General features: G+C 44.6%; 1 protein-coding gene across 23 annotated transcripts in view; it reads right to left on the bottom strand.

Annotated features, from left to right (window-relative positions):
- Positions 1–4479: 4479 nt before the first annotated feature.
- Positions 4480–14276, bottom strand: part of FBRSL1 (fibrosin like 1) — a 549252-nt gene continuing 539455 nt past the window's right edge. For 13 of the 23 annotated variants that reach the window (XM_054844224.1, XM_054844220.1, XM_054844217.1 and 10 more), the window contains 4 exons: positions 10979–11062; positions 9132–9215; positions 7879–8119; positions 4480–5822 (listed from right to left, as the gene is read on the bottom strand). In XM_054844224.1, the coding sequence (XP_054700199.1) occupies positions 4589–5822; positions 7879–8119; positions 9132–9215; positions 10979–11062 (1643 nt within the window). In that variant the 3' untranslated portion in view covers positions 4480–4588. The remainder of the gene's footprint in view (positions 5823–7878; positions 8120–9131; positions 9216–10978; positions 11063–14276) is intronic. The other 10 variants (XM_054844205.1, XM_054844227.1, XM_054844228.1 and 7 more) reach the window with 3 other exon arrangements.

The following is a 14276-nucleotide window of genomic DNA, read 5'->3' on the forward strand; positions in this document are numbered from 1 at the left end:
TTTCACATAATACAGGGTGCTACTGGGAAAGGCGTTTTCCTGACAAAATACCGATCTTGATGGTATGAAAGAGTTGTGGCTTCAGCGGGGGGAAGCCGTTGTCCTGGACGTGGGTGGACATGAGGGGGCTCCTCCAGATGCTGCTGCGGCGCCCGTGGTGACGCCCTGGGTAAGGCTGAGCCCACGACCCGCTGTGCCCTCCCCAAAGCACCGAGTACCTGAGCTAAGCCCTGGGCTACCGGCTCCCGTGGATGTGAGTTGAAGTGCTGTATTCATTTGCCAAAGCCCTGGTTCTCTCTTCCCAAAGCAACCTGCACGTGCAAAGGGACACCAAGAAGCATCGGGGAAAGCTCTGGGGGGTGTGCAGGGAAGGGCCCAGCAGCCCCCGGCGTGGGGAAGCCCAGGTTTCAGCGATGAGCAATGCCATTTTGGTCTGTCACAAGATCATTACCAAAATCCCCCCTGAAACTGCGACACCACTATTTTCCTAAGGCTTTGGCAAAAAAGGAATTTCCTGAAGGAGATAAAGAAAAGAATTACCTTTTTTGCCCAGTACGAACCAAAGGAAACACAACCCGTTCTCCCCACCGCCGAGGGCTCCTTGGCTCGAGCGCGAGCTGCACACCACTGACTTACCCTTCTCTCATTCTGGCACCTGCCAGCCTGCCCGAAGCAAAGCTGGCGCGTCTCACTTTTGCTTAAGCTCTCAGGATATTGCATTTCTCTCTCGCTGGCTTCTTGTGCTTTCCCTCCTCGGGACCCGGGTGATGTTGGGGTTGCAGATCTGACGGTGACAGCTCAGGCCGCTGCGCAGTGCCTGGGTTCCCCCACATCAACCCTTTGTTCATCTAACTTGAGATCACCGACAACTAACTCATAAATATTTATGGAATCTACAAAGGCTGGAATGGAGACTTCCCATATACTTATTTTAGGCAATAAAGCTTGCTTTTTAGGGAAGTACTAGATCTTTTTGTCGAAAAGCAGTTAATACTTTTGACAAATTATCTGAGGATTCATTACAGCTTTACCGATGGGCTTTTTCCGGCACTCCACACTCTCCTGGTTATTCACCCATTTTACTGACCAGTCCAAGACTGGCCCCCGTTAACTGAAGAAGGTGCACACCAAATCTCCTTCCACGGAGCCACAGCGGAGCATGGCATCACGTTTCAGACAAAAGGTAACGTGAGTGCAAGAGCTGGTCTCTCTCCTTATGCCTTCCCAAGTATCTTTTTAAAAATCGGCTGCCTGAGGCAAAGCAATGAACCTTACACATCCCATCCTCTTCCTCCCACCCGTCATTTGTTTGCTAAATCCCACCGTTTGTTGGTGGCTGAGGGAAGTCTCTAGGGAGACAGCTGGAAGGAGAATAAAAATGGTAAAAACTGCACAAAATGAAAGCCCAACAGTGGTAGAAACGCATAAAACCCAGGAAGTCCTTCTGTACCAGTTCTTTTTAGCAGAAGGCGGCTCAGCTGGGATAGCTTAAAGGAATAAGGCTGAATTAATTAGTTTCTCTGTTTAGGTAATAATATCATTAATCATGATGAACCATTTTGTGAGAAGGCTGATACTCGGCACTGCGTAATTCCGCAGGAATCCCACTGTAGTGCAGCATTATTGATGGGTCATCCTCCGAAAGCGTCAGAGCAATGCCTCCTAATACAATAAACGGCAAACCGCTGATTTTCTTTTAATATTCAGACTGCCGCAACATCAGTCATGATGAATTCTTCTGGCATTGGTGTGGCCGCAATAAGCAATCCTTCAGGAATGCCAGGGGAGCATGGCATTGATTTAATGCTCACTTTTTAAATCGTACACGGACCAAATGCTTCCAAAGGGTACGGTCCATTTTTGTATTTTTTTGAAGTGTACACTAAACCCCCTCCTTGCTTGCACGTGTCTGACCGGGAAGACGCAGCTATGGACTCTTTCTAAGAGGTGAGAGGGAGGTTCACTCCTGCACGTCTGTGGTAGAGGCGGTGCCAAGCAAGACGCTGTGCTGGACAATGGTATCGGGAGAGAAATACAGTCCCCTTGAGCCAGCATTACAAATATCTTTATGCTGAGTCCAACACACTTTTCACTTCCACCATGTGTTATATGTTCCTCTGATTTCAGCTGGGAGAGCAGGTGCTGATTTTTAATGCCTATTTTGTTTTAAGCCTCCTTTCATCAGATTAAGGACCCTGCTATTTTATTTCATTTTATTTTTTTATGCTTGGTAATTTAGTCACACGCAAAGTTAAAACCAGAAGCTGTAACATGCTGTTAAAGCACAGTCGCCCACTGTTAAATCAGTTACTGAGAGCGAGGGGGCTTGGAGCACTTCTCCATCCCCCTGCAGATGTCTGCTCTCAGCCTACGGGAAAGCTGGGGAAGCAAACGAAAACGCACGTGGAGAACAGCGCTTGAGGCGATAACCTTCCCGTAGCGATGCCGGCAGCACTATCCCTTCAAACGAGCTGCTGCACAGAGCTTGCGCTTCCTTTTCCATCCTTCTTTCCCCCCCAAGACGACTGTCGGATCAGCGCGCGAGGCGCAGAGCCTGCGGTGCCCGCCGCGCCGGGGCCAGGGGCTTGGGAGAGCTGGCGCAGCGCCGGGCAGCACGCTGTCCTCCCCAGGCCTGACCCCACAGCCGCAGCCTCCGAAGCTTTCCAGGGGCCGCGTTCCTTCTGCCGGGAAAGATGCACAAACAAAATAAAATCCCTCTCCCAACACCAACCCCTTCCGTCAGCTGCCGGCTGCCTCCTCCCAGCCGCCGAAGCACCGACACACAAACACTCGACTACCTTTTTCATCCAAAATCAATGTTGTATTTATCTTCATTGATCTACAAGGAAACTGAATGTTTAAAATTACAGGGGGTGCAGGGGGGAGGATGGGGAGGGGGGGGAAACAAGAGTTACAGAGCCAAGAAAATAGTAGCGGATGGCTGAATTAACTAGAGAGAAAAAGCCCAGGATATATAAAACATGGACACTGAAAAATAAAATAAGGGAGGGGGGGATGGTACAGCAAGTAAAACATGGCAAAATTTACATATGGATGAAAAGTAAAATTGGAAATAAAAAATAAATCATGCCAAAAAGCAGTTCAAGGCAGAACCACACTGAAACAAACATTTGCTTATGGTCTTCATGTACTATAGATAATATATCAGAATTTCTTTTTTTTTAATCAACCATTAGACTTTTTTTTTGCACTCCTAAAATTCTACTTTGTCTTGTATACAGATTCCAATAAGAACACTGCACAATTAGCACAAGGGGTCCACGGAAAATTGTCCTTGCTTGCCAGCGATCCTGCCCACAACACAAAAAAAAGAGAAAAAAAAGGAAAAAAAAAAATAAGGAAAGGGTCTGCCGCATGGTACTGTGCCAGTTCCATCTGCTTTTGCCAGCTTGAAAAGTAGGAAACCAAAATTCCCTTCCAGGAGCGTGTGTCTCTCTCTTTCCTTGACGAACTGTCCCTTGTGTTTGTACAAAAAAATTCAGTCTCTCTTTTTTTTTTTTTTTTTTTTTTTTTTTTTTTTTGTTAAACACAAGCATCCTTCTTCCCGGTCACATGCCATTTCCATTCTGTCTCCAGAGTTGCAAGTTGGTTGTTTTTGGGTTGTTTTTTTTTTTTTTTTAACCTTCCTCCCCCCAACATCCACTAAGACCTGCCTCCAAGTTCTTGCATAGTTGAAGTATATATGCCGTACTTAGCTTTCTGAGTGTGAATTTCTGACTGTGACAAGAGTATGAGTTGTAACCATGTTAACAAATAACCAGAGTGGTTCTAGAAACCATTTTTATAAAGTCTACCTATGTTAAGAATTTAATATTGGTGTACATTTATATTAACAGAATATTTACAGTTTGTTTTCTTTGTTTTTTTTTTGTTTAAAACAAGAAGTCAAAAAAAATTCCTCTTAAATTTCTGCATAATATAATAAGGCAAAAAACAAACAGTTTTGTACATTATTATTATTATTAATATTTTAATATATATCTGTAACTTCGGTTCCAAAGTACCAAGGTAAGTGATCAATTGGCCTCAGAAGGGAACCTCACAGTGGACTGTAAAACTACAGTATTTCCATAAATAATACTTTTAAGAAACCCTGGGTATTTTTTCTTAAGGATCTGAGGCCTTTAAAATGCAAATTTAACTAAAAACAAAAGCAAAATTTCTTCTTTTTTTAAGTGAATAAAGAGCACAAAATTAAAAAAAATACAAATCCATTAAAAATGTTCCTCACATTTGGGAAAAAATGTACAAACTTGATATTTTTAACTCATTTTTTTTTTTAGCACAGAAACAAAAAACAAAAGCAAAAATCAATACCTATATATTAAATTCCCATTCTCAGCAACCTCCTTGTTGGAAAGTCTGCATCCCCGACCCCGTTATTTATGGAAATGTGCTTAACTTCTACAAATTTTACATTAAAAAAAAAAAGTTTACAGCAGTGCATTTTGTAAAAGGTTTGTTTTTTGTTTTTTTGTTTTTTTTTTCCTGTTTGTTTTTTTTGTTGTTGTTGGTTTGTTGGTTGGTTGTTTTATATACAGGCGAGTTTAAAATTCAATGTTGGGGACTATCGTGCCTCTACTTCTTTGGGGTTCCTAGAGGGGGAATAGTCCCTGGACTCTGAGTTTGTGAGTGGAGTAGTCCTGCGTGGGGAGGCAGGTCTGGTGCTGCTCGCTGGTACAAGAGGTGGCGGGGCGCTCAGCGCTGCAGTTGGTGGGTTCCTATTTAAAATCCCATTGTGCATGGCAGTGGATGGACTCAGTCTGGGGTAATGCATCCCGCTTAAATGAGGCATGAAGGATGGCACGTGTGCCAGGTGACTTTCGATGGGGGACGAGTGCAAGTGGTGCATTCTGGCACGCTCAAGTTCTTCCCGTAAGTGCAAGCGCTCTCTTTCCTCCACTTGCCGCAACCGCTCCTGCTCTCGGCGGGCTTCAAGAAGGTTTTCATGGTTATAGTCGTGTGGCTCCCTGTCTCTGTAAGAACGCTCATGGTCGTAAAATCCAGAGGTGGTAGGGAACCTATGGATAGGATCCGTCCGGAGCTGAAAGTCCATTCGACGGTGCAGGTCTAAGCTCCGGTAGGCATCTCGCAATGGGTCCCTCATTGGGTCCCAAGAGAATCCAGGATGTGGCAGCCTCTCTCTTCCTGACAAAGGATTCATGCCTATGAGCGGGGTCATCATTCTGCTGCGGTCCAGAACATTCATGTTGTTCATCTGGTGCACGCTGCCCATGGAGATGGGCATAGAGGCAGCCATTGAGTGAGGCAATGATAATCCATGCAAAGTAGGTGGTGGGGGATGCTCCACTGATCGGGAGTGCTGTGAAGGCTCAGACCCTACCACCAGCACATCACTGTCTTCCTTCCTCTCCTCTTTGACCTTGATGTCATTCTTAATCTTCTGGAGGTCGCTGGGAAGGTCTGTCTTTCTCTCCATGTCCTTGCTCATTAGATTGGTAAGCTTCAAGCTCTCACTTAGTGCAGGTTTGCTGTATGGGGATACAGACTGGATTACTGGCTTTGTGTTGTCCTCAGAGGGTCTCTTATCATGGCTTGGAGTTTCCTTCACTGGGGAACGGCTCTCTTTAATCTTGTGTTCTGCTATGGGCGGCTCTCTCAGCCGGTCAGGGTGCTCTCGCTCGGGTTCTTTGGACCTTTCCCTTTCACCGAGGCTAACCTGTCTGATGGGATCACTGGAGGTTTGGCTGTTGCTGCGGATGAGATTGCTTATCTGATGTGTCACTGGAGCCGATGCCGGTGAGGATCTGTTTGAATGTCTGTTTTTATCCATGAGGTCTCTGTAAAAAGAGAGAACATACGTCCTTGATTTGTGTGAAAAAACATAGATGTGATGTTGGACATGCATAGTGCTGTGTCCAGTTGTGCAATTCGAGATTGTTCAGAAAATGATTTGCAAAACTCTGCTAGCATCAGCTATAGCTGTGATGCTACACTAAAAGATACGTACTACCTGCCTTTACATACTACATAGAAAAAAATGTTAAATGTCCACAAATTTGGGGACTAAATTGGGGATGCATTTGAAAGAACAGTATATTCACCTGAAGAGAAAGACTACTTCACTGAGAAATGTAAGGAAGGAAGAATTCTAGACAGCTTATTTTTTTAAAAAAGATGCTTATTGTGTGTTCATATATACATCTTGCTGCCAGACGATGATCTTCTTGGCTGTAACACTCTTAACTCAGGATCCTTTCCTAAAACGTGGATCCAGGCATACAAAACAGAAGCCAACAGAAATGTACGCAGGTCCTTCACCAGACAGCCTTGTCGACTGGAAGCAGCCATAACGTGATGCTTACTTTCCTATGGAGCCACAGGAGAGTTGTTGTTGTTGGCAGTTCTGGCAGGTAAGCTAGGTGCTTAAGGAAAAAAATTCCTCGAAAAAGCCATGAAACTGAGTAATCGATCTCTGTTTCAAGAGGACCTGCTATGAGGAACAACGGATTTGATGACAATGTCCATGGTTTAGAAAGAGAGGCACGAGGGTTTACATTTCTAACTGCACCTCTATCTCTGAGCAAGCCAATTAGTCACAGTTAATCCCACCTCTTTAAGAGGGGAATAAATAATGCTCACCTTTTAAAAGCACTTTGCTCTGAATGAGAGACACTTTAAATGCAAAGTATGGTGGTGTGATTGAGAGAACTGCATTATACAGCTGAGAGGCTCACTGATGCCTAAGTTTTATGCCGGGTTTGCTTTCGAGGGCTGTAAGACCTGAGTGCTGAAAGCTGGAGGTGTTTTGGGGAGTTCTCTAAGTATTTATCCCTTATGATTACATTTGCTAACCCAGATTTCTTCCTCTGCGCCTCTGCGGTAGTCCTGATTGCTGGTCAAGGATGTGGTTTATTATGCTGGGGACAGCTTGAGCTGAATTAATGGAAATGTAATAGAGATGTTAACCCCTGTGTGAACACTCTGAAGAGTAAAGTAACCTTGGTTTGCAAATGAATTACACTAAAGCCAAGAAGAGAGCTTCCTATCTGAATGACTATCCATGCAAGGGTGTCAGACAATTTAACATTTAAAGCAAGATGATTTTCAGCCTATTGCTTCCATATAATCTTGTTCACAGGCACTGCCTGAAGATCTCATTAAAAGCACTCCAGGCAAACTATGAACCCCCTATCACAGTCAAATACAAACATCTAAGACTTGCAGGCTGCTATTGCCTACAAAGAAGTAGCCTGTTGGAGACAACCGGGCTCTGAAATATAAAGGGCTTTACAGCTTCAAAAACCTGTAACTGGAAGCTAATGAAGTATCTATAGCCCAGGTAATACAGTCCTGTCACTGTTAATAAGGGTTTGTCTACAGTGCAATTTTTAAAAATCAGTTTTGCTAATGGATTCATGCACACTGCTCCAGATACAGGCATTTGCATTTTTATCTCGTTAATGTCCAGCTAACATTTGAATTCATCAGCATATCTGTACATTAATGAGAACTATGACTGCCTCCAAAGGACCCATCACAATGCTACTTTCATGATTTCAGACTATACAGCAATCCTAAAGCAGTTGCATTGAAAACAGCCAAGGATACCCTGAAAACACAGCGACACGCTCATTTCCTCAGCCCGGTGCATTTTATTAACCTGCTAGCAAGGACTGGCTTACCATATTTCCACAGAGGACAAATCCTAAAAGCCAAAGAGGTGGGTTTTTTGTGTTGCTAGTACTTGTGTTTATCCGAAGGAGAGGCCTATCAGCTGCTTCAAAGACAAGCAATGTTTTGCTCTGAAGATTATTTTACGATTGGGAAAATTAGAAAAAAATATAGAGGAAAAATAGGCCCAGAAGAAAGTGTTCAAAAGCACTCGCTGCTTACCTTTCTTTGTCTCTGTCGTCTTTACTCAGAGAAAGATCCCTCTTCTCAGGCTCTCGCTCCCGCTCCCTGTCTCTGTCATGGTTTGTCACTGAGGAGCTTCGTTCAGAATCGGTGGGCTTGGGCCACTGTGGAGGCGTTGGGAAGGATGGTGGGGTCCGATGGAGTCTATTCCATGGCTCGTGGGGATTATTGAAATTCTGCAGGTTTGGGCCATCTTTGTGAGTAAAAATGTTGTTGTGAGCTAGAATAATGGTAGGGGGAGGAAGAGTTAAAAATAATTAAAACCAAATAATTACATTTTTCACAATGCTAATCACAACCAGAACTGTCATTTCAAGATTTTTTTAATGTGGAGCTAATGGTGAGGGGGAGCTGCTAGCAGGTGGACACAGATACCTCCAACACTGGGTGTAAGATCCACCAGCTCTTTTAAGGCTATTGGTGGAGGAAGCTTTAACTATAAATCTGAGTAACGCAGAGATGACTGAAAATGCCCAGCTCCTCTTCTCCCCCCACCCCAGCAAGGGTTCCAGTACAAAAGCAGTATTTTTCCTCAGCTCCTCTCACTGGCAGAAACTTTAATTTGTGGGTAGTTACAAGCAATCAGCTGCCTCCAGCTGAGGATTCAGGGACTTTTTTGTTAAAGAAACCAGAGTTTGGTGGTATGTGTGTGTGTATAAAAATAGAGCTTGGCTGTAGGCTTTTCAGAACAGTCACTTGATTTTCCTCCATTAATCTTCAGCTGATTCCTGTTGCACCATGAGATGCAAAAGCATGCTCTCTTATGTGTGGCTCTCAAGCATGTCTTGCCTACAGGTAACATGTTTTTGAAGTAAAATAATTTCATACAGGTAATTTAAACTTCAGACAACGGTTACAGAGGAAATCTACATGCTGAATTAGGAGAAGTATCAATAGCTGTCTCACTACGCGTCTTCGCCGTTGAAGGGTGTTACTTTAGATGCCCGTAGGGACCCAGAGCTCAGCGAGGTCTAGCAGCTCTAGCACCTCTAGGAGCACGCAAGGTACCAACCTTCAGCAGTGAGGAGGCACAGAGCACAGCTAGTGATGTCTGTGACATGCAGAAAAGCTCCCACCGCAGAGACCTGGAAATCTTAGGTGCAGTGTTTTCAGATAGGAGAATGGAGGTTAGGAATTAAACTTCTTTAAAAACTACCACCAGCTGCTGTAAATATTAGCATGTGGCTTTTCTGGAAGGGATGTTTGTCTGCAGTAACCCAGCCAGTACTTACTCAGAGCATGACTGCCTAATCCTCCAAAGGCATTGCTGCCTAAGTTCCCAAGGCCGCTGAAGGTGCTTGACCTGCTAAATGGATCTGGAAAGGCAAACAGGGATTTAGCAGGCATTTAGCCAAGAATGTTGGAGAATGAAACGTACCCCTCCCCTTCTAACGGTCTGAATCCAAGTAGGATTAGGCCAGACTTTAAGCTGATCCTTCTCATTGCAAGGTTCTTTGCACAGAAAATTCCCATCATGTTAAAATGGAGAAGGGATTCAGTGCTCACTCTGCAAACAGGTGCTGTAATAAACTTTTGTATGCCAGTCAGAGGGGAGCTAGAAATTAAGGTCTAATAGCTGAAATTAGGGTGGCTGCTGCTGAACTGTAACTCTCCTTCCTTATCAGTACTCATAGTAGAAGCATTGCAATTGCCTTGAAAGAACCTCAGCAGGCTCCTGGGTCAGCATACCAAGGCGACGCATTTCACTCTTGTTTCTGTATATAATTTTCTACCCTCTTTGTAACAGTGCATAGAGACAGTTCTCAGCTAATTGCTACAGACATCCATCCTTACATCAACTAAATTTAGCCTGTTTGAGCCAAAATGCTCCCCCATAATAGCTTCCTTGATCCCAGTGGTGGTGGAAATGATAGCTACTATGCCAAAGGGATGGGAGGTTTGTATCCTTTGAGGCGAAAGATGAATCTCGCCTTTCCTACTCAAGTATCTGACTACTTGGCTACTGGCACCCGTCTTTATAAAAAGTCTCGCCTTTTTTTTTTTTTTTTTTTTCCCCATTAAAGGCACCCATCATCAGAAGAGGTTCCTCTCTGAGTGGACATAGCCTGACTCAGGTTTCTGCACTCCAGAGATGGCTATGGACCAGTGTACTTGTTTTCCTTCCTACTGGTCATCTCTGAACAACTCCTCCTTCTGCCCACCGGCTTTTTGACTGTCCCTTTAAAGTCTTTAACATGCCTTGTTACAGGAGGTGTGCTGCTCTCCACTTCCTCACGGATATCCTTACATTTAAAATATCAAGGCAAATAGCACAAATAGCTTGGATCTTTAAGCAAACAGCTATTTGCTTATTTACTTATTTTTAAACAGCTGTTCTCGCCCTTCCCCTTTGATATTAAGTAGTTGAGTGACTCTGTAGAGATACAGTCAATTGTGACAGAATGTTCAGGAATTGATGTAAATCTAGATATTTGCAAAAGAAAAAAGTCTACTAGGTCATGTGGCATGCCACATTTACTGATTGGATGAGTGTTACTAAAACATTAATCAACAGAGCTTGAACTTTAATTGGCAATGAGCTGCTTGTGAGCTGCTAAAATGAGGAAATTTGAGAAAATCAGGCTCTACTTACTGCCAATTAGGAAACTGAAAGGCTGGCGAAATGTGCAGAACAGCTATTTGCCAGGAACTGTTCACTGAACTTTAATAAAGAACCTCGCCAAGAACTTTCATAAGTGGGAAACGGTACGGGAGGAGCCCATTTTAAGCTGAGGCTTGTTTGAGGGACCTTCGCATAAATTTCCCCCGTTTCCTTGGGCACATTCAGTAGCACAGAAGGGCTCTACGGGTTGCACTTCGGCTCCTGTGCAGGATCCCAGTGGTGACAGACTTGCCTGCTCTGCAATGCCCTCTCGCAGGACAGAGTCTGCTAATCCAGTCCCTCTCCTTTGGAGGACAGCAGAGGCTGGTGTGGGTGGGAGGGCGTCCTGGCTAGCTTCTGGTTCCTGAGACCGGTTTAAGCCTCTCCCTCCCCGAGTGCTACAGTGCCTCAAGGCAGGACCACGCAGGAGAGCCAGGCATAGGTCAGAGGTATAAAGGTGAAGGCAGGGTTACTTACACTTACCTGCCAAGTGGTTAGTAGGCAGGAAACTGCTGTGGTGAGGTGAAGGACCAAAAGGGGTGGTGGCTGGATGTGTCGCACCTGCGAGAACAAGGTCCCTTTTTAGTTCAGTGGCAAGTGACTGCTTGCATACACAGAGGTCCTGGCCACCACATGCAAGAACCAGATGCAAAGGCACAGGCCAGATTTAAACACAGCAGAGGCAGGGGAAGACCCCAAACTCCAGCCGAGCGAGCTACAGGCAGGATTCCTCAGCGTGCCCTTTAAAGGAGTCAGTGGGCACTAGGAGGCAGGAGGAGACCTTGCACTGAGCATTGCTGCTCACCTGTAGTAATGAGGAAGTGAATCTCTTTGTCTGGCGTTTCCAGTCATTACTCTGTGTTTACATTAAAAAGGGTCAGCCCGGGTTATGGGCCCAGACAGAAGGTGCTTGGAAGTGACTGATTAGAGTCTATACGAAACACCAGTTAATGACAGGCACGCAGGGAACATCAATCATGCCTCTCCCATGAGAGCTCCATCTACACTCTCACATCTGTCTCTGCATCCACTGGCTCCCCCCACGGTATTTTTTTCCCCTTTCCTAGACACTGCTCATTGCCACGGTGCCACGCTACCTTGTGGGAAAGGAACACCACTGCCGAGAACGCTGGATTACATTACGTCGAGGCAAGGGGCAAGAATGGGCTGAAGCAAGCTGGTCTGCCCTGTATTTCAAGGTGGACCAGGCTCATGCAGAAAATTCTGCTCTCATTTCAGAGCAGAAAATGAGAGATATGCCTCCTTCGCAGGCAGACACATGCAAACCTGAATGGGCTTGCAGCTGCAGTGTGAAAAGCACTGGTGTTACCTGCCACTGGGACACGTGGTTTTTGGAGGAAAATTAACTCCCATGTATCCTGCAACTGACAGTATGTTTGGGCAATCTCATGGGCCTGGCTTTCACCCCCTAAGATAACTTTCAGGTTGCACCTAAAATCAACTTTTGAATATTTATGTTTCAGATGTGCGTGACAAAATGTTTCTGTGGCTCCAGTGTTACACTGACAAGACCAGTCCTCTCCAACTGTTTAGACTGTGAATGTCCTCTCGGTGCCTCTCCCTGCCAGTACTTCCACTACTGCAGACAAAAAGAATTAGCAACTATCATAACTTTCAGATGCTGCCTGGATGCAAACACAACTTCTGCCTCCCTTGCAGAAAGCAAGACCTGCCATACCTGCGCATTAACTGTCTCATTTTGTTAGAAACTAGTAATTCTACACAATGACAGAAGCAGCACTTTCCCGAGGACATGTTAAATCATGTGCAAAATAGACCAACACCTAAATAAAGCTTTTCAGTGCTCTTGTCTTGCGTATTTTGTTAGTAAAAAGTTAACCTCCCTTAATACTGGGAAGAGTTGGTCGACTCCAGCAAACAGCAGCAGCCATACTGGGCATGAACGTGGGCTCTTCACTAACTGCTCACTTAAATCAGTGACGGCTTTCTCAAGTGATAACTTTCTGTTATAGAAAAGAGGATTATGATCCTTCTCCTCCCACCTGGCACTCCAGCCCTCCTGTCACCTTCACCACAAAGACTTCTGCCTCGTCTGTGGCCCATACAAACGATTCCCACCAGTGGCAGACCCGCTCCGTAAGTTCCTGCCCCTCATCTCCAAGCCACATTAAATGCATGTTTCCACCATGTATCATCAGTGCTGATAACGCTGTGGAAAGTCACAGCAAAAGTGGGGCAAAATGGAGGGAAGAAATTAATATGCACAGGAGAAACTGCATCCCAAATAAAGCCCAAACAGTGTTTTATGGAGGTGCTGGTCAGCCCCTGACCTGGTCTTCCTTGGTGACAGAGCCCAACAAGAGACGGTTGTTGTAAAACACACTTATGTGCCCAGAACATGAGCGGACTATAAAACTGGAGAGGGAGACAGTGCTGCGTGTCCCTCACCAGTTTGGGCACCACAAACCTAAGCAGCCAGAAAATGAGTTGAGGAAACTTAAGAGAGACCACAGCAACGAGCCCTGGAGTTATCTATAAACATTCTGACTGCTCCAATGCTTCAAGACGGATGGAGACTGTCATCTTTCTAATCCTTTAAGATTTCAGAAGGTGTAAAATGGATGGGAGATTTCTTCAAAGGAGACGGCTTACAAACTCAACTACACGGGTTGATAATAAAAAATCCTCCGGAGAAAGCCAGAAGCGGCATTGCAGGCTGTCAGGTAGTTATTAAATATAGCGTCTGCCAGGCAGCTGAACATCCGTCCTGAAGACAGGTGGCCCTAAGATAACTTATGTCTCCCACAGTAACTAGGCAATGCAGCAGAACCAATGATTCACATCAACTGCACGCTTGTTTGATAAGGTGAAAAGAATGCCTCGGATATTGCAGAGTAAAAGATTTATTCATCTATATATTACTGCTGCAATGTTTGTTCACTTTGATAGCACTCTTTACCTAGATTTACCGTGTGATGGCTCTTGTGATTAATATACTCACAGACAAGTTCCTGTAAGGTTGTTTATCTCTAGTGAAAGTTTTCTATTAATTTGCCTTCTTTAATGTATCTATTCCATACTATTTCCCCTCTTACTATTATGAATGGAGAAGCAAGCCATGCTTGCATCTTTAAGAGAAAAAGCTCAAGACAGCAACTGGAGTGGTGCTTTCCTGCCTGTTAGGGTAACCTCTGCCCAATATAGCCTTCAGTAGCAAAACCATACATGGAACAAGATTTTTGTAATGACCACACAGGACAGACTAAGGACGGTGATAAGGAAACAGCTGCCATAGGAAAACAGTCAGAGGTTTGTACATCAGCTGTGCTTATGCATCCAAGCAAATGCAATAAATATCTTGGCCCTGCACTAACAGGGCCCACAAACTTTTACAAAGACCAAAACACAGGGTAGCATCCTACAACATATAGCTACTATCAGCACTGATTAGATGTAGTAGAAACACGCATCTGATAGTTAAGAATTTCCATCCACAGATAAGGGCAGAAAGACAAACTGAACCACTGGAGGAGTTCCTGAAGTCTCTCCGACATCTGCATTTGCAACTCAATTCTCACAGAGGTTTCAGCTTGATTCTTGTCTGTTGCTTTTCTGTCACATTTGGGACAAGACTCGTAACACTTCTAACCTCATTCATTTCAACAGGGTTGAACCAAGGTTAAATATGACCTTGTCTGCACTGAGTTAGAATGAGAGCGTAATATTGCATCATAAAGCCAGAGTAAAGTTAGGAAAGAAAATGACATTAGTTGCCAATTAATTACATATGGAA

This window comes from Grus americana, chromosome 16, assembly GCF_028858705.1.
Source record: "Grus americana isolate bGruAme1 chromosome 16, bGruAme1.mat, whole genome shotgun sequence".
In the NCBI taxonomy this organism is placed as follows: Eukaryota; Metazoa; Chordata; class Aves; order Gruiformes; family Gruidae; genus Grus; species Grus americana.